Source organism: Lygodium microphyllum, chromosome 14 (genome assembly GCF_053477565.2).
Source record: "Lygodium microphyllum isolate KBCC chromosome 14, Lygodium_microphyllum_v1.1.10, whole genome shotgun sequence".
Taxonomy (NCBI): domain Eukaryota; kingdom Viridiplantae; phylum Streptophyta; class Polypodiopsida; order Schizaeales; family Lygodiaceae; genus Lygodium; species Lygodium microphyllum.
Window position 1 is genome coordinate 113,293,623 of NC_141148.1, and position 24,388 is coordinate 113,318,010.

General features: G+C 43.2%; 1 protein-coding gene across 3 annotated transcripts in view; it reads left to right on the forward strand.

The window, feature by feature from the left end:
- LOC148026006 (phosphatidylcholine:diacylglycerol cholinephosphotransferase 1-like) overlaps window positions 1–17,409 on the forward strand; it is a 29,669-nt gene extending 12,260 nt beyond the window's left edge. For all 3 annotated transcript variants that reach the window (XM_087692179.1, XM_087692178.1, XM_087692180.1), the window contains 2 exons: window positions 15,724–15,861; window positions 16,033–17,409. In XM_087692179.1, coding sequence (XP_087548305.1) covers window positions 15,724–15,861; window positions 16,033–16,335 — 441 coding nt within the window. In that variant the 3' untranslated portion in view covers window positions 16,336–17,409. The remainder of the gene's footprint in view (window positions 1–15,723; window positions 15,862–16,032) is intronic.
- Window positions 17,410–24,388: the final 6,979 nt, after the last annotated feature.

Here is a 24,388-nt window from a genome sequence, read left to right on the forward strand (position 1 = left end):
TTCGATCTTGCCGCCGACAAGTTTGTTGTCCGCTACAGGTATATCCAAACCTTCTCCTTCATCCATAGGTATGATCTGCATAGTTGTCACGTACGAAATGTACAATACGGTACGGTACGATAAAATACGTTACTAATTGGTACCTTATGATTTTATAAGGTACGGTACGATATTAGTACGAAAAAAAAATTAAGATGGTTTTTTAAATAACAAAAATCATAAATCATAAAATACATATTTAAAGTGAAAATAGCCATTTCATTACAGAATAAGATGAATACATGAGGGTGACCATCGCAGTCGCATGGGCTAGCCGCTACACAAAACATGCGATACAACTACAGTCTAGTATATCTGATACAAAAAAAAAAGAGAGACCTATGTCATATGAATCTATGATGAGGCATCACTATCATCACCATTATCATCATCATCAAAACCGTCTGAGTGCTCATCAAGAGAGTCTAAAGATGACTCCTTGGCATCCAATGATGAGACACACTCATACTCATCCTCATTGATAAGGTTACCATCATCATCAAATGATGGCTCCTTGGGTGGCGACTGTGTAGGCAAGGGGGGATGTCATCATGAGGCACAGGATGTGAGCTACTAGAGCCCCACCTTACATATGTCTGCAAGCCACTCGAACCACCTCTTCTCGATAATGGAGAGCGTCGAATGGCCATGCCCCTACTACCACCTACTCGAACTCCTCGCCCACGAGCACGTTGACTGCGAGTGTCACAAGTATCTGTTGCTATAAGCTCTCTATAGAGCTCTGCGAAAATCATCTCCTCCTCGTCCACCTCCTTATGTATACTCGGAAGAGTGTCGCCCATCAACTTGAATGTATCAACATTCACCTACACAATGCAGTGATGTACGTAAGATTAATCATTGTGAATGCTAAAGTCTAAATTGTAAAGCATAAAGTTTAAACTTCAAAGTTCAAAGTTTAAAAGTTAAAACAACAAATTTTAAATGTTATGGTTTAAGTGTTTAAACTTTACCTGCTTCGGACTACCCATGCTCATCATAGCCCTCATCATGAGTAAGTTAGTGCGGCAATAGACTAGCCGCTCTAACTATCGTGTGCTAAGCCGATTACGAATCTTTGTGTGAATGAGAGAATAGGCACTCCAGTTTTTCTCACATGCACCCGAAGAGCAATCCTGGGCAATGACCCTCATGGCTAAGGGCTGAAGGGTCTCCAGTACGTATCCAAAGTTTTGCCATCAAAATAAAGGCTTCACAAGTAACTCTCCTCCAACAAGTGGGAGAAGCAAAAGCCACATGCCCTCTCTAATCTGCATAGCATCCTAGCTCCTCTAACACTTCATTGTAGTCATCCACAGGGACCACACGAGTCAAATAAGCAAGCTGATCTAAACAGAACTCTCTATCATCCATGACCGCCGGTGACTTGTAGGCCAGATGTACCAATGCGGCAAAACCATGGATGGGCTTATGCATCCACGCCCATCTCCTCTCTGCTATCTCTAACACATGTGCACGCTGTGTCTCTATGATCACTATACAAGCACGTGCCTCCGCCAATGCGGCTCTAAAGAAGTGAATGAGAAGGACCATGGTGGACCCCTCGCAATCACTCATGCGTAACATCCTATAAAAGGGAGTCATGACAATGACAACGGCACGGATTTTTTGCCAAAACTGCTCATTAAGGCACAAGCGCTGCATGGCTTTGGCCTCCTCTGTGTCATGCTCATCCCACTCATTCCATAGAGTGGATACCACTATCTGGCGCAAGGCGGACCGCACCTCATAAAGGCGCTCCAGCAATAACCACATGTAAGCAAAGCAAATTGAAGAAGGCTTCTTCAACTCCAGTGTGCTATGCTCATGATACATCGCAAGCACCTTTACCTTTACGGTGAAGAATGTGACAATTGATGTAGCTTTGCGGACCACCCTCTTCACCCACTTGAGCTTCCCAATGTCCTCCATGAGCAAGTCTAAACGATGACTTGCACATGGAGTCCACACAATCTTAGGGAACTCGGCCTCAAGCAAACGGCCCATGCGCCGACAATTTGATGCATTGTTGGTAACAACTTGCACCACATTTGAGGGGCCCACCTACAACCCCAATTTACAAATTATAAGTTATGTATAAATCAAATTTCAATTATGAATCATGATATTATCATAATGAAAGAAAGTAAAACAAATTTAAAACGCAAATTACAATGTATACCTCAATGATGGCTTGTTGAATGTGGCAATAGATGAATGCGCCCGTCGTTTTTCTCCCCCTCTTGCCAGTATCTACGGCCCGTAAAAAGTAAGTGCCAAGTGGACATGAAATGAGTATGTTGATGATGCCCAGTTTCTTATGATCACTCCATCCGTCAATGAGAATGAAGCAACCATCTTTTATCCATACGGCCCGAATAGGATCAAAGGCTCCATCAATTCTCTCCTTCTCTTCATCAATCTTTCTCATCCTCATGTCATTGTATGTGACACCGGTCCATCCTTCACATGGACCCACATTGGCAATGGCTTTTGCCATCTTCTTCCATTGCTCTTCCTTTAGGACATGAAATGCAAGATTGCACTCAATCACCGTGTGTGCAATTTCAATGTCCATAAGTCGTTGCCTTTCTCTAAGAAAGGCAATCGATCCACGCACATGATCGGGAGCTTGAGAGAGAGACGATTGTCTCTCTGGCACCGCATGAGCCTCCACTCTTTGTCTTTTACCGGAGCCCCATAACCAATGATAAAGGCCTCTCTTGCATCGGTTGAAGATATACCCACATTGGATGCTTCCTCATTAGTAGGTATAGGAGTTGGTGCCGATAAGCCACTTCCTCCTCCTCTTATGGATCCCCCTCTCATCTTGGCAAGAATCTCCTCCGCAATGTTTTGAGGGATCTCCTTGAATGGAGCACTTGCCCCCATCTTGGATATTGGAGAAGCCGAGTTGCACCACTTGTATAGCGCTTCCCGCAATACTTGTATGTCCAATGGTGGAAGTTGGACTTCTTTGTGTCCCTCTCCACATGGATCGCATGCAAATTGAAGGCCTCGTGCTTCTCACAAGTCATGGTGCCGATGACGGATAAAGAGGCCCGAGAGAGAGAGAGAGAGAGAGAGAGAGAGATGCTTGAGTCTCAACTCTTGAAAGTTGAGAGAGAGACTTAAGAGGCTCGAGGGTTGGGGTAAAGTTTAAAGAGCAAGAGTAAGAGAGAGGGGATGGGAGATGAGAATGGCAAATGCTTTGATAGGGTGCAATAGAGGGGATGGGAGATGAGATTTGAGAATAATAAATGCTTCGATAGGGTGCAGGAAAGAGGGGATGGGAGGTGAGATTCAAGAATGACAAATCACAAGTCCATTCAAGAATCAAGATCTAAGAGAGGAAGATGAGAATGGTAAGTCACAAGTGCTTGCTGAATTGGTATGGAAGCATGGAGGAGAGGAGCACCTTTTGTAGATGAGAGAAGGGTCAAAGTTCAAAGAGTCAAAAGAGGGGTCAACCGTCAAAGAGAGGGCTGCCAGCTAGAAGGAATCCAAAGAGGGCTAGGGAGGGGAGTGCATGGCTGGAAAAGGGGGTGGGGTGAGGTATCCAAGGCTTCCCACCCCCCAAAAAGTGCCATGTAGGCAGGTGGAGTAAAAGCAAGGGTGCAAAAAACGCGGGACGCGGGATCGAGGTGGCGCAGGTGATGTGGCCCAAATAGGCCCAAAAAGTTGTATGAATTCATGCGAATACGTACCGTACGGTACCGTACAATCCATACCATACGAACCTGTCCGTACAACATACAAAGGCAACTATAATAATCTGGAAGTGCTCGACGCTTACAACACATTAAATCTCTTAATCGTCGAATTTTTTCAACTTTTTCACAATAAAACCTGCCATGTTCGGCTTGTCCGAGTAGCTCGATCCTGGGCCGAGTTTCAGAATTGGCCCTCAGCCACTCGTCTCCGGCCATTCGGCCCGTCCGAGTCCACCTCGCATAATTCGGCCAATTCGCCCATCCAGCTTGGCCACTCGGCCCTCGAACTCGAACACCACACCCACTCGGCCCTCGGCCATTCGGACCATCTTAACTCAGCCCAATTTCACTCAGCTCTTGGCCATTCGGCCCCCGTTCGAGTCATACACTTGGCCCCTACAATTCAAATCTCTTGGGCCGAATTTGATTTTTCTCAAAATTTTTAAATTTTGAACCAGACCCACTTAGATCCCGGCTGTATGAACCCCTGAAGACCATACAGACACTTGAAATGCCTTTCTGGGGCAAGAAATAGAGCAATCAGCGAGACACAGACGTAGAGGTGACATTAGTCGACTATCTAGCGATAGGGCCCGTTAGCGACATCAAGCGGAGTCATAGACCCCGAATCGAATCTTGATTGAGCGGAAGGCGCAACGAAAACACTATAACCCGACAACAACGGCCATAAGCTGAGGCCATAAACCAAACATACAAGCCTATCAGACCAAACCCATAAATGAGAGTGCAAGAGCCGCTTAGACACTTTGTTTCTCACTCACCCTGATTTCCAATACTTGAAACACACTTAAGAAAAGCTAAAAGCCTGATTGCGCACAGTGCACAGAAAAGAGTACACACACATACACACACACAGTGAGGGTAAGTTAAGGACTAGTTGTAATTAACAAGAAACTCACTCAGACATAAAAACTTGAAGGAACCCACCAGTAAGAGAAGATCCCAAGACATAGACGGGTGATCGAAACCCCAAGTGTAGGACCAAGCAAAGAACACAACTAAAAAGCCAGACATAAATACTGACACTATCCGGAAAGTGGATCTACCTGACCTCATAAACTTGATCGACAACTTGGCAGAACAGGAAATCTAACGACGTGGAAGAGGACAGCTTTGGCCATAGAGGCAACAAAGAACTTGACCTACGAGACTTTCCTGAGGCAATCTAGCTATTAGTAAGCAAATATGATGCTCAAACCCAGTTAGAACACTGCAGTAGACCTACGGAGGACATCATAGCGGATCTTGAGAAGGAGAGAAAGCTAGCACGCAAAGCTCTGCAAGGCATAGTCGCGTACAACCAGGATTAGTAGACTAGGAGCTTACACCAGAGCATGGAAATGCGAGAGATCCATAGAGTGTTAGCCCTAGCAGGCAAAAATCAGACAGAGAGTAAGAGAGCACTAAAAGGAGACCTCACGCTGAGCTTCTAACGAGGTGGTTGCTAGACAACACAACAGCGGAGCAGAGTGCTACTGCGTTAGCAACATCACTACTGGCAGGGTTAAGAGTCAGTCAAGGCTCTAAGAGCCAATAAAAAATTCCCGTGGTAGCGAAGCAACTAAACAAATACCAACCGAGAACAATGACCCGTACAGCTTTGTAAAGCAGTTTGGCGAGTCTACGAGGCCAACAGCCACACTGATCTCACTCAATGCTCGCAAGCTTTCGGTCTATGCTTAGACGATTGTAGAGGCATAACCGCTAAGATCCACAAACCACTTATTGTTCAAGCGTTCCAAGCCGAGCACTAATGGCTACCTCTCACATAGCTGATGCGCTCTCTCCTACGACTGTAGTAAGCTTACCTCCATGCCCGATCGAGTTGCCTCCTCTCCCAGGCACTCTGGTAGCTCCACGATCCAAGTGCAAGCTTCAAGCGAGTTCGATCCTCACGCTCCAAGCTCCATTGCCACGAGCAAGACAAGACGAGAAACGAAGAGAAGAAGAAAGGAGAAGATGGAGAGCTTCTCCACCATGGTCCCTCATCCTCACACACTCACTCTCTCACACTCACACACCCTCTCTCAAGCACAAGCTCAAGTAAGCAAAAACAAGGAGAAGAAGAAGAAAATGAGAGCTACTTTTGGCCACACACAAGAATGAGTTTCTCATTCACTTTTCAACTTTATATACAAAACCCTGAATCCCTTTTGGGCGGTCATCCCCTTATCCCCTTTTTTACATGGCCGGCTGTAGCCTAGAGACCCTTTTTCCCATTGTCCTCCTATCTTCTTAGCTTCCTTCCTACCGCCCATCTATCTTTACAATTTGCACAGGGTACTCGTAAAATAAATCATGGTGCACCTTGCGCTCTTTTACAAAAGTATTGACTTACACTTTTTCTTGTGTACCTCTCTCCTTGATTTAGGACTTTTTTACACTTCTTGTGTTTCCAGATTCTTCTTGATGTGCCTTCACTTTTGCCTTGGCCTTGTCTTCTGCTTTAGATTTTTTGGATTCTCCATCTTGTCAACAGTGATAAGGATAGGATCTGGTACACGGACCTAGATGCTGCTGAGCGAGCCAATTTCCATGGCCTGAAAAATCTCTTCATTAAGAGATTCTCGGAACCAGGATACTTTGACAACCTGCTAGTGAGACTCATGAATATCAAGCAGAAAGAGAAAGAGGACATCCGAGATTACATGACCCATGCAAGGAGCCTCTTCAAGAGAATCCCTATGGGCGAGAGACCAACCGAAAGAGTGGTGTCCATGGTATTCATTAACGGAATACAAAGTGAAAAGCTCTACAAAGCCTTGGCAGGCAATTTGAGCCTGCAGCGAGGCGCTAGCAAGGGTCTTTGAAAAAGCTATTAGAGTAGACAACCAGCTCAAGAAGAGAAGCTCCAGGAACGCGAATCGAGAAGAGTCCAGTGCTAGGAATTCCGAGAGAGCTACAATGTCCAGCAAGAGATTGAGCCTAAGTGATCACGATAAAGGGAAAAGCACCGACTCAAGACGAGCTAGCAGAGATGAAGATGGAAATAGCCAAATTGCACGAGATAATGAGACAACCAATGCGCTTACACGTCCAATGTGTACATTGTGACGGAAACCACCTGTCAACCAAGTGTCAGGACCCTAGGTCACGACCTTGTGCTAATTGCAGTAGGTTCGGCCATGATGCCATGCATTGTCAATTACCTCGGAGACTCCTATACTCACAGCCTTACGGTCGCCCCTACCTTGCGAATAGGCCGTTGAACTTCTTTAGAAGGGGAGCCCCATTGGCCCTCCCAGTACCTAATGATACTAAGCCGACCATCCCTAGAATGGAGATAAACTCTACGAGTATCCCTAGACCACTTGGACCTTACATAACCCATCCACCGAGTGACACTCCAGTCCACTATGTGGAGGAGCCGAACGGTGAGGAGCCTTATGTACACCCTTACCTGTCGTACGACGAAGAAGACAATACAGTCCTTATGGACTACCGACCAGTGCCAGTGATAATATTAGATAGAGAGAGAGGTACAAACATGTTTCTTTGTGCTGCCTCAAGAGAAAACAAGCAAATAAAGACAAAGCTGACCTAAGATACGCTAAGTGTGGAATCACTCACCTCTTTGTCGATTTTCCTAGAAGGAATCCATCCTCTAGTTCAGCAAACGAGCCATCATTTCCATTGGGATTGTTCGATGTCGAGACACTCGATGAGAAGGAGGTTACGCCTATCCCATTGCATGTCATGACTCATACGTAAACAAGACAGCCGTTGCCAGGGCCTAGTAATCTCGATGCAATCTCAATCGGAAAGAGGAGTCGAAGACGGAGGAAGAAGAGGCCAGACGCTAAGGTCACGCTCAAAACCAAAAGTGCCACGACACTGCCTACTGGAAAGAAAGTCACTAATGTATAGGCAAAAACGTCAGCTCCGAAGATAGTTGAAAATGGAAGTGCTAAGGTCGAGGAGTACCGCAACCCGAAGCATCAACTTGGAGCCATCGAGAAGGTGAAGGAGTGGGTGAAAGAAGCCCAAGAGTACCTAAAAGACGCTGAGCCCATACTAGAAGACGAGATCGATGATTTCTTAAGCATAAGCACACCAGTCCCACCCCCACGACTAAAATTGAGGGTACACCACAAGCAGTGCCGATTAGGCAAAGTCTAAATGCTACGGGCCAACAAATTAGTCAAGGCCAGTGGCCAAGAACTGCAGGGTTAGGAGAGAGGCAAGCATCTAGCAACCTCCTTAATACAATGGTAACCACCCATGTGACTCTAAGCTTAGGATACCTACTTAGGCAGCATCCAACGCTATGGCAAGAGCTGAAACAATGGGTCGAAGAGTCAAATGAGCAAGCCGCTGCAAACTTATACGAGCACGACGTGGAAACGCAAATACCAAGCCTGACATGCACTCCGTACCTAAGTCCTTGCATGTCAATGCTTTTTGGGAAGGCACAGAGATGCATGTAGTCTTGCCAGTCTTAGCTCTTGGAGATATCAAAAGAAAAGGAATTATAGACACAGGAGCAAGAGTTAGTGTGCTAAGCCATGCAGTACTTCAAACTTGGGGTAACCCATCGGTCGAGACTACTAAGGTGCAACGTCACACTTGCTAACGGAATGAAGATGAAACCATTCGGCGTGTTAAAGAATTGGCCAGTGAAGATCGCAGAAGTCCAATTCTCTATTGACTTTTAGTCATGAAGAGAGTGAACTACGACATCTTGCTAGGCCGACCGTGGATGCGAAATGTGAGAGTCATAGAAGACTAAGGCAATAGTCTCATCTTCCTCGGCAATCGAACGGAGGCTATAAGGGTAGAGATGGACACCTGGAAGACTACGTTGGTTGACCTAGATGCCATCTCCACCATGCTGAAGGGTGATTGCCAAATGAGGAAATCCTATGGGGCCTTAATCAAGTATATCCTGTGTCCTAAGGATGAGCGAGACTAGACACATGTTTTTGCTACCATCGACCTGTTGTTCTTAGACAATGAGGAGTACAATCAAACCATCAAGATGATTGGCAAGCCCAAGGACACACCCTCAGTATTAGTCTGCATGATGGCTGGAAGCTTAGACGGAAAACCCAACCATGTCACACTCCAAGTCTCAAACAATAAACGGGAGCTCCTAGAGATCCTAGGATATCTGATCAACAAGTTGGCTAGCAATCTAGCAACGAATCTCAAGCCATTCCATGGATGAGCCTAAGTGGCAATGGTCCAAGGTATACGCTTTAAACTTGATGTACAATGGGGCTTTAGTCCCCGACCAACAAGAAGACTGTTGTTCCTTCAGTGATGAGAGCGAAGGGAAAATAGACACTATAGAATATGACATTAGGAAACGTGTGATCGAACAAATACGAGTTGACTCCAAACCACGCAAGCAGAACACCTTTAGGGTAGAGAGAGGAGTCATGCGTATGGATTGAGATTAAACATGGTTGGAGCACATAGACACAATTGACTACGAGCAAGCAAGCCTAGCCCAACCAAGGGACACACCACTACCGAGTACGGACTCACCTTCCGCGCTACGACCACCAAGAGACTCCCTCTTCTCGCGAAGACAGAGAGTTCAATTCTAAGTCAGAGGTCAGCTCGAATAGTGATCCTGAAATACCTCGATCTTCCAAGACTAGATGCACCCAGGAGAACCTACCCATCCACCTAAGACGTTAATGCTTAAGGAAGAAGCGATGGAAGCTGCCTAAGGAAACGCAAGCAGAAGAGCGGCAAAAACCATAAGACCTACCAAAGCGATTCACGAAGTTCAAAAAAGGAGATAGAGTAGTGATTTTACTAGGAGCCAAACGACAAGGGCAAGCAAGCGAACCAATCGAAGGACCCGCCAAGGTCAAGGAGGTCAATTTAGCCAGGGTTATATGTTGATGATTTGATTTTGACAGGGGATCATGCACAAAAGGTCCAAGAGACCAAGACAGCTTTACATCAGGCATTTGAGATGACGGATTTGGGGCTTCTTCATTTATTCTTGGGTCACGAGATTTATCAGTCTTAGAGGGGGATTTTCATCTCTCAGCAGAGGTACATTCAAGAGCTCTTGGTGACTTTTGAGATGGAGACTTGTCTGCCCATTACTACTCCTATGGATCCGAATTGGAAGGCCACTTCACACTCAAATTCTCCCTGATGGATGCTTTATGCTACCGTCAGTTGATTGGATCCTTGATTTGGCGTCTCAACACTCGTGTTGATCTTTGTTTTGGTGTGGATCTTTTGGTAGGGTTCATGACGGAACCCAAATAGGTGCATTGGCAGGCTGCCCTGAGGATTCTTCGGTATTTGAGGGGGACCTCTGACTTAGGGATTTCTTATCCCGCAGGTACAGATGCTTCAGATCTGGTTTTTAGGGGTTGGAGTGACTCGGATTGGGCTGGAGATATGGACAACCGATGGTCTACTACAGGCTATTGTTTTATCTTGGGTACAGGTGTTATCTCTTGGAGTAGCAAGAAGTAGCCCACGGTAGCCCTTTCTTCTACTGAGGCGGAGTATCGGGCTGCATCTCAACATTCTTACCACGGGATTTATTGTGTCCCTTGTTGTCAGATTCCCCTTTCTGTTGCGATCTGCCTCTGGTATGCAAAGCATTGGAAGACTTGCTAGGCGCATTGTTCTGCCGATTCATTTCTTCCATAAGTAGAGCACTCTCTACATCCAAATACAATAGCATAGCATTAGAATTACTCATAGTAGTCCTAAAAGTATCCTAGCTCTCTAGCAAAGTGCATAACAAGAATGTAGCTTTAAATTCCTTATCAATGTTGAACTTCAAGGCGACAAGCTGGTTAAAAATAGAATTAAACTCACTGAGGTGAGTAGACATAGCAGTGCCTTCTTTTATGCGCAAATCCATGAGTTTCTTCAGCCAGTAGACTTTGCTTGCAATACTTTTCTAGGCATACAATTCCTCCAGTCATGCCCAAATGGCCTAAGTAGTATCAAGCCCTTCTATGTTGAACAACAAAGCATCGGAGACTGACAACTTGATGGTCGAGCGAGCAAGCTCATTCAGCTCATCCCAGTCATCTTGATCTACATTTACTGGTTTTATCCCCTTCTCTTTGATCTTCTTTGCTTGCTTTTTGTGCAACAAGATGTTATAGCATTGCTTTTGCCAAATTGCAAAGTTGTGTGCTCCTTCAAGCTACTTGATGTGCAGTAAATTGCTACTATCACTACTAGCCATAGTTGGAGCCCAAAAGTACACAGATGCAGGCCAGAAAATGTCAAGACAAGCGACCAAGAAGAACTGTAAATTTCAACCAGCAAGAGATTCCAAGATCTTTGATTTAGATCAGTTTACTGATCATATCCCAGCATATCAATGGCGTATGGACTCAGTTACATACATCAGTATATGTCCAACAAGCATTTGACAGTTGCATGTATGACTTTGTTTGCAGACAAGACTTGCTGTCCACTGTTTATAGCTTCAAAATGTTTGCACAAACTGATGCATTTCAGCCCAAAGATAACATATAAAGCATGTCCAATCTTTGCACTAAGTGTATGCGGGTAATCCGGTACCAAAATAGTGTCTACCAACTCAAGCAAGAAGTACAAAGTCCACGTAAAACTCTCTTAGATTTGTTCCTATGACTTGCAGTTTTATGACAGTCAGGAGCAAGATTTCAATCCTCCAAAACAAGCATAAGATCTTCCCAAGGCCATTTCCACATACATGGAATCAAAGTCAAGTATCAATACATCATTTTGAACCCCTGAGATCAAGCCTGGAAGTAATGCATGAGACATGTACTGTCAAAATAGCATTCAGCCCTGTATGTTCCAGCTAACAAATCCCTGTCAAAACTGAGTGAAATCTCAGTCAAAATCAGCCCAAATGCACTTCAATACATAGGCATATCATTCCTCAGTGTCTTGACATCACTTGAACATGTATATGCATCAACATGCATGTCCAAGGACCAATGTCATTAAAGGACAGAGAGTTGTTTGTAAATTGTTGGCTGTGGACTAAGTATTCCAGCCACAAGCAAGTCTGCAAACTGAGCAAAATGATTGCTAAGATTAGCTCCAAATGACCTCAAGACAATGCCACATGATCCCTGAGACATCCAGCATCCACTGACATCCAATAGCCATGAAATGAGCATGATTTGTATGCACCATACAAACAAAGATATGTGTTGCCTTGTTTCCAGCTCATAAACTGTGTAAACCAGTCCCAAATCTGAAGGTAGGTGCTCCAAGCCGATGTTAGGACCAACATGTCAATGCCAGGACTCAATACCAAGCATCCAGGAGCTCAAGTATGCACTCCTTAATCGCTGATGATGAGGGATATGTTGAAAAGTGCCAAGAGAGAGCCTGGTGTCTACAGGTGCAAGCAGTGTGGACTGTTCAGGCAGGGCAGCAGCACTATGTGGAGTCAATGGAGCCCAAGGAGGGGCACAGATAGAGCCAAAGAGGGCTTACACAATGCCCACACAAGCGTCTATGAGTTGTAAACAAAATTGAGGTGGAGAAGCTTCAACACACCTGAGCTATGGTTGTTCTACAACCTATGAGAATTCAAAAAAAAGACTTACTGACCCTGTTGCCAAGCTCCAGCTCCAAGTCCTGTGCTCTGATACCACTTTGTTGAATGCAGAGATCAAAGGAGTGAAGCTGTAGATGCAAGAGAGAGAGAGAGACAATGACACAGTAGTTTTGTGGTACTCAAGAGTACCCAATAAAGTTTTCAGATAGGTATATAAGTCATGTACAAGCCCAGCCCTTAGGGCGGGCATGGGCACTGCCCTTTATCCCAACAATTATCTTCTACAGAGGTAGAGTATCGAGACCTTTGTTCTACTACAGAGAAGCCAATTTGGCTCTACCAGCTATTGGCAGAGATCATCTATCCACAGACAAGACGAAGTTGGCTACGCATGGATAACTAACTGCCTTAGCTTTGGCAAAGAACCCTATGTTTCATGCTTGCACGAAGCACATTGAGGTTCGGTACCATTGTGTATGGAAGTAAAACATGGATTCCGAGTTAGCAGTTGCCTATTGTTTCATGGAGGACAATGTAGTGGACCTCTTTATGAAGCCATTGTCTTAGGAATCTATGCTTCATCACATGAGGTCTTTGGGTCTTTAGACACTCCCATAATGTGGGAGGGAGTGTTAGCATGTATTTTGTTGCTCTGTCATCTATTGGTTGTGAACTTGGTCAAAGTTTGAGGGATAGATAGGAGCTTTGACCATTTCAGCCCATTCTTTTGTGTGCATTTCTTTTTCAGCGATGTTTGAGTGTGTTCACACTAGCACCAACACACTTGCATTTTTTTAAAAGTGGCTAGGAAGTCTGTTTTAGTGGCTAGATCATGGGTGGCTTGTGTAGATTTTGGTGCTAGCATTTTCATCAGCAATGCAGGCTGCTCAGTGAGATTTGATTGGTCGACTACAGCATTTATGGAGCTGCTTGATCAGGTCGGCCAGACTTGGCAGGATTTGGCAATTTATAGCCCTCCTACATTTGTTGTAGATCATTCATCTTTCTTCTATGTGTTCAACACACTCCATCTCAGGCATTCTTTGCCTCTAGTGCAGCCATTGTCATTACCTGATCTGGTGCCCTCATTGATGCCTTGGACTGTGTGCAAGCATTGATCAGTCCATGATTGTATTTAACTTCCCATTCAGCTTCAGCGTAGATTATCACTTCATTCTCTTCTCTCTTGCTGTCTCTCTCTTCTCTCTATGTTTGTGTTCCTCTTCCATTGGACACTCATATCTCTTCCCTTCTCTCTCTGTGTTTTTGTTCTTCTTCCGTTGCCCACTTTCACACAAAGATAATTGAGAGATAGTGAACTCAAACACTAACACAAAAATTATCGCAAAATGCAAAATGAAGATACTTAAATAATGAATGATTGAATGAATGAAAAGTACTGAATAATGAATAAATGTGTATAGAATGCTCAAGGGCAGAGCTGTTGAACAGCCGATGACCCTTGTGAGAGTGGGCTGAGGGAGATGTCAATGTGCGTTATCCGCCAGAGATGGATACCTAGTGCAATGACCACCAGTTGGAGCAGAGGCTGATGAAGAAAAGGGCTGAAAATGCCAAAAAGACTTGCTTCCAAATGCAAGTACAAATCAGGCGGATGCTGAAAAGTGCTCTAGATGACAAAGACCATGTGAGTTGTCAGATGGTGTAGCTCCACTACTTCACTAGGAGTTTATTTAGCAGTTTCCACATTAGTTGTTGCCAGGCTATGCCTTTTTGAATTAAGGCAAGCAGGAAGATATGTCATATTCACCCATTGCAAGATGTCATGCGATGACAAATTGTCTTTCTAATAGTGCTTATTGGTCCCAAGGATTGTTTTGGTTTTATGCTCTCACTGGGTTTGTGAGTTGTTAGTTTCCGGGACAATTTCTCCATGAGCTATTTAGGTCAAAATCCTTAGTTTCATTCACACTAATTTTAGAGGTTTACATGTTAGGCTGATGCATGTACATGGATTGTATTAGTTTGCATGTAAGCATAGGTTAAGTCTTTAGGCCAAGTAGAGAATTTTACTGTCTCATAGCATGGCGTTCATGTCAATGGTACATCTATGGTTTCCAGTGGCCCTTATAATTTTTATTTCATATATGTCATCCACCAGTTACCAGTATCAACTTTTTGAGCTTTCCATAATCTTTTTTGAAATATATTGCACATGTATGCCATGCATTGTCTGCATAAATATCCCCTAAGCAGGGCATTTATGTATAGCAACACATTTCTGGGCAGCATAATGTATTCAGCTTGATATGACCACCTGCTGCTGCTTTGTGGCCAGCAACGTAGAGTCTGAGATAAATTGTCACGAGGTTGCCTTTGTTTTGTTGTGTCTTGTGCAGATAAACTTTTCTTTTTCTCTAACAAGGAATGACAGTTTTCTTGCGTGTTTTGTTCTGGTTTGGCTGCTTGTGCACTCAGTTCCAACTTCAAAGAAGTTGCATTTCTGCTGTCCCTAGGATTGTGTATCACCTCCCAGTATATTTTGATTTGTAGCAGTAGATGTGCACAGATTTCAGAATGCTATCAAAAACCACTCAAACGTGGTCAACTGGGCTAACTGTTAATAAACATCTACCTCATGTTGAGCTCTGCTTTAGATACATACCTACTGCCTGCTGCCACCTGATCTGCTCTGCAGTGGGTTCCTATGAAGCTGACGAGTGTTTAAATTGCTCTATGCTGTGTCTACACAGTAAGAATGGTTGCTAATGTCCATGCGCATCAGATTAAGGCTGGTTACACACCAAATAGTGCCCACTTTGCAAGTATTAACCACCAATCAAAGTATTTCTTTTGGGATTGGGCATCTGCAGTCCTTTACACACTGGAGAGGATACGACCTGTTGTTTACTATACGACCTGTTGTTTACTTGCTAAATAGGTGAACTCCCTGCCCACTTTTGGACAGCAGGGAGTCTACCCCAACCAGTTTGTGAAGTGATGGATAAGGGTGCGCTTTTTGCAATTGCAACCAATCAAAAAATAATAAGAAAAATGTGTCCTTTTGGTGTGTATAGGCTTTGTGCCCATGTCCGTGCCTAGTTTCAAAAATTGCATACCTACACTCTGGGTAGGGGTTGGGCATCCGTCATTTGGTGTGTAACCAGCCTAAGGTGTGACTGAAAGCCTGTGAAAGGTCACCTTTGCTGTGCTCTGAAAGCATACGTGTGCCTCAAACTAGACTAGGATGGGTGGGCTGGTGAAGACTTTCTTAAGCCCTAGGGTGATGAATTGATTAAGAAACACGCCATCTCCAGAGCTTGTGCCAAGTAAATGTGGTCAAAGTACAGGTCTGAAATAACCATATTCAATAGGATGCTTATTTAGGTAGACACATTCTTTTGCCTCTTCAGTGTAGGCTTGCCTAGGCTGGCAATAAAAGTATTGGATCTATCCGGCAATGTGATGACGAGCTGTCAACTTTTTTTTGGGCAGGCTTTTGTTATATTTCAAGTGGTGTATGCCATCTGGACATGTGTGGTGGATGGCCGGAAACGACCAACTGTTGCTGCATTGTTCATGTACACTTGTAGGACATTTCTTGGTTATGCTACACAACTTCCTATCCCCCAGGTAAAGGGAGTCAAGTCCACTGCAAACTTGGCTTGCTAACATGGCTTATTCCACAGTAATAAGTTGCTATTTTTTGTGATGTTTTGTTTACTATTTGTCATAATTCTCTCTCTTTTGTTTCATTGGAATGTATTGTGCTTAACAGTTACAGTTGTCTACGATTTTGCGCAGGAGTTTCTCGGCTCTGGGCTGGATTTCCCTGTTGGGAATACATCATTTTTTCTGTTCTTTTCGGGACATGTTGCAGGATCTGTGATTATTTCTTTGGACATGAGGCGCATGAATTGCCATCGTCATGCGGCTGTAGTTGAATTCTTGAATTTGTTGCAATCCCTGAGATTGCTTGCAACTAGAGGCCACTACACAATTGATATAGCAATTGGAGCTGTGGCAGGATGGGTGTGCGATTTTTTAGCTGGAAAATATGAAGAAATAAAAACGAAAAGTGAAGGACTCGAGAAGGAATGCACTTGATACTGCAGCAAGTGAAAATATACAGGGACCCTGGTAAGACGGGACTAACTATAGTGAGCGAAAGATTTCCAAAACGTAGGGAGGTCAAGAGGAAATAAGAAATATGGGCATCAGAGATCTTTGCCTTCTAGATCAAATGGCAAATACCTTGGATGATCCAAATCGATTGATTTTCATCTTCTGGGACCTTGCTAAATTCTTATGCACATTTCCCTATACCATCTCTTGTAGAACTGAACTGGCAAGCCTGCTGTTTCTCCTATAAAGTCCTTTGATAGTATCCATTTGGGCTTTACAATTAAAGTTCTGTTGCTTCATTCTTGCACATTACATCACAATAGTTCTCAAGGACTACCTAAGTCTAGCTGGACTAATGGTCCCTTTGTCCAAAAGTGCATTGCAAGGTAGTGAGGAAGAGTTTAGTCAATTTCATTGTGTAATGTGATGGACTGTTATGCACCTCCAACTCGACTATGGTAGCTGCATACCCGACTTCCTTCACATATCATGGATGCTTTCTTGCTGGTTATATTATGACACTACTCAAAGTCCTTCAATACTAAATTGGCCACTAATAGTGTGAAGACACATGACTGCTTTGCTATTTTAGCCAAGCTGATTCACCATGGTGCTAGTACACAAAGCTACCCAAGTCTTGAATTGGTATCTTAAACATGTGGTTTTGCATAAGGCCCATCGAACATCTTCTAAACTCCATGGTGCTAGTACTCAAAGTACCCAAGTCTTGAACCGGTATGTTTTACATGTGGTTTTGCGTAAGGCCCATCAAACATCCTTTGCTCCATTTTCTTAGTGCATGGAAGGTCATTGGTGAGCATCCATATTTGTGTTGTATACAAGGACCAAAGGTTGAGATGACTTACGACATCAACTCTCTTGATTGCATGAGCAAGGTCTATGGTTAGACATTGTAAATGGGATGGCAATCAGGTTGCACTCCCAACACCTATAATACACATCAATTGAATGATTCTAACTTACTACTTTTGTCTGGATGTAGGTATTAGGTGCAACCCCTTCATATCTTCATGTATATTGTATTTGCTCATTATTTTTGTAGTTAGTTGGGTCCTAACTCTTGAGACAAATTGCAAATGCATTGTAATGCTCAATTTTTTCTATATGATGAAATCATGTGAACATGAACACCATTTTCATTATGTATTTCTTACAAAGTCTTATGGAAGATTGTATTTTTTTACATCCTTGTAACACGTACCAATGGATATGGTGCAAAATGTAGCTGGTTTCTACTATTGATGAAATGTTGGATCCCATGGCATCATTGGCTTGCAGCCAAAAAAACTAGTTTGTAGCCAAAAGATGGGCCCCTTTTACAACATCCAATGGCTTTTATAGCCCATAATGTATTGGTTCTTATTACTAGATATGTTTCTTACTTTGAGAATATAGCTCCCCTTTTTCTATATAAGAAAATACTTTTAATTGTCATGGTTTGCATTAAATGGTGGTTCATCTTATTGCCTTCTACAATTTAGAATTGTGTAGGTAAAGATAGATAGCTCTACTTATGGTGTATATTGAGACACAATACATTTCGAAATAGTCCATTGCTAAAAGCTCTTATTTAGCTATCTACTCTATGTATGAGTCATTTTGAATAGATGTAATCTCGAACTTTTGTGAGATGGGATCTTCCTACATGCCAACAAGAGCTTTAGATGCTCTACACCATGATATGGTCCTAAGGCCCTCAACCATCATGTTGGTTGTTATTAGCATATGTATGTTTTTCATATATCTATGGGTTTTATATTTAAAAATGAGTCTACTATTCTACCCTTGCTGGTTGTTATCAACATATGTTTTGTGCTTTTATACTTGAAAATGAGACTACTATTCTATCCTAGCTGGTCAAAAAAGATGAACTTCTCAATATGTTAATCCTAGTGCAAAAAAAACAAAAAGAAAATTAAAAATATGCATGATGAAGCGGAAAAAGACGGCCTAACTGAAGAAATATGAGGAAAAAAGGCCAAAAGCATAAGGACAACCTTAAAAGTTCGAGGCAAGCGTAAAAGAGAGAATGTGCATTTTAAATATAAAAGTGCACTCTAAATCCTTGTAAAAGAGCACCAAGCTTTCTCTTGTGCAATATGTAAATGTAGACCGGGCATGGATGAAGGCATTATGCAAATAACAAGGAAATAAGAAAAGAGAATCTAGACCAAAATAGTTAGGCATGTAAAAAAGGGATGGATATCCAAAGGGGATTAGGGTTATGTTTAAAAAGGTAAAATGTGAATGAAGAAGCTCATTCTTATGTGTGGCCAAAACTAGCTCTCTTCTTCTTTTCTTTTTCTTGTTATTGCTTGCTTAAGCTTGTGCTTGAGAGAGAAAGTTTGAGGGTAAGGGACCATGGTGAAGAAGCTCTCTATCTTCTTCTCTTTCCTTTTTCTCTTCTTATCTTCTTTTATCTCATGCGTGGCAATGGAGCATGGAGCTTGAGGATCGAGCTTGCTTGAGGTTGCACCTTGGATCGTGGAGCTATTGGAGAGTTTGTGGGAGGAGACAACTCGATCAAGCATGAAGGTAAGCTCACTATACTCGTAGGTGTGAGAGTGTGTATGGCTATGTGAGAGGTAGTCATTGCACTTAGCTTGGGACACTTGAAGCAATAAGCAGTCTGTGGGTCTTGGTGGTTGAGTGAGAAACTTCTACATTTTGGTTTCGTTGCGTCAGGATAAACGGATTTAAGCTTTGAGTGCTTGCGAGCTTCAAATCGAGCATTGAAGTAGGATTTGCCTTGAGCCAGTGCTTGAGATAGGTAGAAAGTGAGAGAGTTGAAGAGGTATTTAATTTTCTTTGCAAGTAACTTTTTCTATTTTTTAAATTTAGATAATTAGATTGGATTAGTGTAAGTGGTTGCTTATGATTTGGATATATTTAGGTGAGGAAAAAACATAGAAATATATAGTAGGGTTTTTGTTGTAATAGTAGGCTCAAAATAGAAAAAAAACAAGGAAAAGAGAGCTTTAAGACATTAAGATAGTAAAGAGAAAGGAGGAGGTAAAAAACTAAGCAAAGAGGGGTTTAAAAAGCCACAAGGGCAAAGGGAGAGCTCACTTGTGTGCAGTCAATTGAGAGAGAGAGAGCTACAAGATTGAAAACCATTTCATGCTTGGCAATCTTCACCACCACGCCTTCGAGCCCTGCAGGTAAGCTTTGAGTGTCTTTAAATTAGATAATTGCTTCCAAGATCATAGTTGAGAGATTAATCAAGATGGGTGTGAGATTTGTCATGATTCTTGTCATTTTGGAACTTTCGATGCCGCACTCAGATGGATTTCACAGTTGTTTGAGTCCCGCTACTACTCGAACAATCCGAGTTACAAGTCCACTTGGACAACCACAAAATCGTATGAGACTAAGACTCAGACTTGACCTTGGACCTAATTTGTCCTTGGATGGCCATTCACTCCGACTTGGATGGCCGAGAGCGTTAGGCCAATCGGTGAACTCGGACAATCCAGACTAGAGAGGACCACACAGACTCGGACGAATGGCCACTTGGACTCGGATAGTCTAGACTTGAATATGACCACTTGCACTCAAACGATCCGAGTCAGACACTCAGACATTGTCACTCGGATAGATTGCATAAAAGCTAGATGGATCCACCCAGGGTAGGCAAAGGCTAAGCCCAATCTAGACGACACTCTTGTAGGCCTTCAAACATATGGAATGGTTCATAGGGCCACCAAACTCATGAATCATGATCTAATGACCCAGAAAATGGTAAGAGCACTAACCCTCAGTCTCGTGTCTCAATAGAGACCCGAACTAATTGACCAAACCTACTATCCCTCAAACCATATGTTGCGGATGTCATAGAGACTAGAATGAACCAGCTAGAGTGGCCGTCAAACGTATGAAAGGATAAAAAAAGTGTATGTTGTAGTGTATTGTTTTCATTAGATTCGCATAGTGCATCAATTGAACATTTGAAACACACCAAAAAAGCTGTAAGCTTGATTTGGCACAGCGCACTTTGAGGAGCATACCATTAGTATCTGAGTGCTCGTAATATTGAGGATTGTTTTAAATAACAAGGAATTCATGAAAATAAAATAAGTTGAAAGAGGCCACTAGTAGGAGGAGAACCCAACTATCGAATAATGGCTAAGGACACCAATCGTCGAATACTAAGAGACTTGAATCGTCGAGTCACTTTGGAAGTAATAGCGACATGCACGATTAGGGATGCAACTCTATCCAACTTGATCAATATGATCGATATCCTAATTGCCCAAGAAATTGACAATATGTCAGGAATTAGCACCAACCCAAAAAATGAGGAGCTTGACTTGGAAGAATTCCCAGTCGCGACATCCAACAAATGATGACCCATTATGACATGCAAACCAAAATGGAGCATCACGGTAGATCAAGTGAGGACATCATAGCCAATCTAGAGGAGGATAGCAGGTTGCTAACAAAAGCACTGCTAAGCATAGCTGCCTATCGCCAAGAGCAGCGAGCTCAAAAGTTGAGATAAAACATAGAAATGTGTGAAGTCCAAAGCATGTTAGAAATGCATAAATTTCAACGAATTTTAGAACTTGCCACTTGAAATAGGACAGGACCAAATGCCAAGAGGGAGAGAGCACTAGAAGTCAACCTTACCCTAAGCGAGCTTCTCACCAAGCGACTCTTAGACAACATGGTTGCAAAATAGAGCGAAGCAACCCTAGCAACTTCATTGCTAGCAAGACTAGGAATCACCCCAAATTCTAGGAGCCAAAATAATATACTCGTAGTTGCCAAGCAACTCGACAAGTATCAATCCAAAAATGATACATATAGCTTTGTGGAGGAGTTTGAGTAAGTATGCAAGGCTAACAACCTCATGGACCTTGCTCAATGTGAACAAGCTTTTGGACTTTGCTTAGGAGAAAAAGGACAGACATGGTACACTAGTCTAGACAATGCCGAACGCAATGACATCAAGAGTCTCTTCATTAAGAGATTCTCTGAGGTAGGATACTCTGAAAACCTCATAGTTAGATTGATGAACGTTAGTCGAAAGGACAAGCAAGATATCTGAGACTATATCACCCACGTGCAAAGTTTCTTTAGGAAAATCCTAGCTGCCACATAGCGATCTAGCAAACGAGCGGTCTCCACTATGTTCATAAGCAAAATCTAAAGCGAAGAGCTTTACAAGGCCTTGGTGAGCAACTCAACCCTACAAAGGGATGTGCTAGCTAGAATCTTTGAAGAATCCATATGAGTGGATGACCTACTCAAGGAGAGGAGCTTAAGACCCACAACCCGAGATGGTACTATCTCAAATACTTAGTAGCAAACCCATGCCAATTTTGCTGAATATCATGGTCCCAACACAGTCAAAGAATGCCAGTATTTCATTACTTGGACCTAGCAATCTCAACGCAGCTTGAATAGGGAAGAAAAGCCATAGAAGAAGGAAAAAGAGGACTAAGATGAAGATTACACATTAAGACAGACAATGCCACCACATTATCAAAGGGGAAGCAAGTCACGGACAAAGAAGTAAATACATTTGCTCTTAAGATAGCAGAAAAGAAAAGTGCCAAGGTTAGAGAATATCCTGATCCGAGGCACCAATTGGAAGTAGTGGGTAAGGTCAAGGAGTGGGTGAGAGAAGCCCAAGCACACCTAAAGGATTTGGAATCCATTATCAAAGATGAGATTGATGAGCTCTCTAGTGTAAGCATACTAGTCTTGCCTACTTAGTTCAAATGAAAAGATGCATCCGCACCCCACGTAACACCCCTTAGACAAAGCCTAGATGCCACAAGTGTGCAGATAGCCCAAGATCATTAGCAAAAGAGTGTAGAACCTAAGGAAAAGCATGCAGTTGGCATCTTGCTCATGAAATTGATATTGACCCTTGTGACCCTACCCTTGGGAGACCTGATCAAGAAGAACCAGACACTAGAGGGTTGAAGTAGTGGGTAGAACGACATGATGAGCTTTGAGTGGCCGACTTACTTGACCACGATGCAATAATGCACATGACAAGCTTAATCAAACAATTAGTGCCTAAGTCTTTGCATGTAAATGCCTTTTAAGAAGGCACAAAGATGCATGCAATCTTGCCTATCAACGCATTAAGAGATGCTACAAGAAAGGGAATTGTAGATAACAGGAGCTAGAGTTAGTGTGCTCATCCATGCATTTCTACAAGCTTGGGGTAACCCATCTATGGAGACCGCAAGGTTTAGTGTCACGTTGGCTAATGGAATTAAGATCAAACTATTTGGAGAGCTAAAAGACCGGCCCTTGAAGATAGCAGGAGTCTAGTTCTCAATGAACTTTATAGTCATGAAGGGAGTGGACTAGGATGTCTTGCTAGGTGAACCCTAGATGCGAAACACGAGTAATAGAAGATTGAGGCAATGGTCTTATATTCTTAGGAAATAGATCAGAGGTTGTAAAAGTCGAGATGGATACTTAGAAGACCACGATGGTAGACTTAGAGATCATCTCCACTATCTTGAAAGAAGACTCACAAGTTCAGAATTCCTATGGGCTATTAACAAAGTGTATCCCTTGCCATGAGGATGAGCGGGATTGGGTGCATGTGTTAGCCACCATCAATCTGCCATTCTTAGATGAAGAGGAGGATTATAAACAGGCTGCCAGGGTAGGCGGTAAGTCCCACAAAGTCCCAGCATCTCAGTTGCTGAAGAGTAGGGTCCCACCATTAGTACCACTTGGCATGATGGCCAGGAGCTCTAGCAATCGATCAACACTGGCACACCCACCACATGAGCCTCCAATGTTGAACCTACCTATAAATGTAAGGATAGCCATTATCATCAAGATTGAGGAAGAGGATGAGGAGGAATTGATACATGCATACCTGCGCACATCAGCCACCACTGGTCACACGACACATATGTCTTTGACACACTTATTGACGAGGGAGATGATTGTAATGTCCTTACACATGATCATTGGACCCTCATTGGTTAGCCCCAACTGCAACCTACTAATGCTAAACTCAATCCATTTGGGGGCAATCCTACTCACTATTAGGAAAGTGCAAAATAGTGGTCTCTATCGAGACTGAAAGCTTTCCTACGATCTTTATATGATGCTTAACACCAGAGTCGTTGGTAAGGAATCATTGCTAGGATGTGCATTCAAGAAATAAGTACACTTCAATGTCGACTATGACTCATAGCACATTCACCTCACCATTGGCAATGTTCAGATAGTGATGGCTTTCAGTAAGGGCATCATGGCTCCATTGCAGCTTGCGAACCGATAGAGGAACCAAGTGCAAGGTCTAAGGAGGCGGGTTATAACTTATCCCACCCTACCAAGACAAACTGCTCGCAATCTAAAGGAGCATGAGAGTAGATTTTAAAGACTGTGAAGTGCCGATTAGGAGAAGATTAGTGCAAATTTTAGGCGGGAATTTAAAGTCGACAAAAGTGGAACCTAAAGATCCGTGTTACCGTGTTTCCGACCGCGTTACCGCAGCACAAAGGAGCGGAAACTGGGAAGAAGGGAAAATAGCAAAAAAGGCGCAGGATAAAAGCAGAAAAAAATAAAAGCAGAAAAAGGTGCCTTGATTGGCCACCAATCCCTGAAAAATTCAAATGTTCCGACACGACCCTCGAGAGGCTTCAGTGTCGGGCCACGGCAACAAAAGAGGAAAAGGCACACCATTAAAATGTGGAAGTGCCCCGAATCTGTGTAAAAGAGTGCCAGACTCGCTCCTGTGCAAAGTGTATGCATTAGTGGGAATATGATTAATTAGAATGGTGGGAAACGGGAAAAAGGGCCTAGGCTACGGCCGGCCATGTAAAAGAGGAAAAAGGGGATGACCACCCAAAAGGGATTTAGGGTTTTGTATATAAAGTTGAAAAGTGAATAAGAAGCTCATTCTTTTGGTGTGTGGCAAAAAGAGTCTTCTTCTTCCTCTCTTCTTCTCTCCTTCTTGCTTGTGTGTGCTCTTGAGAGAGGGAGTGTGAGAGTGTGAGGGAGTGAGAGTGTGTGAGAGTGAGGGATCAAG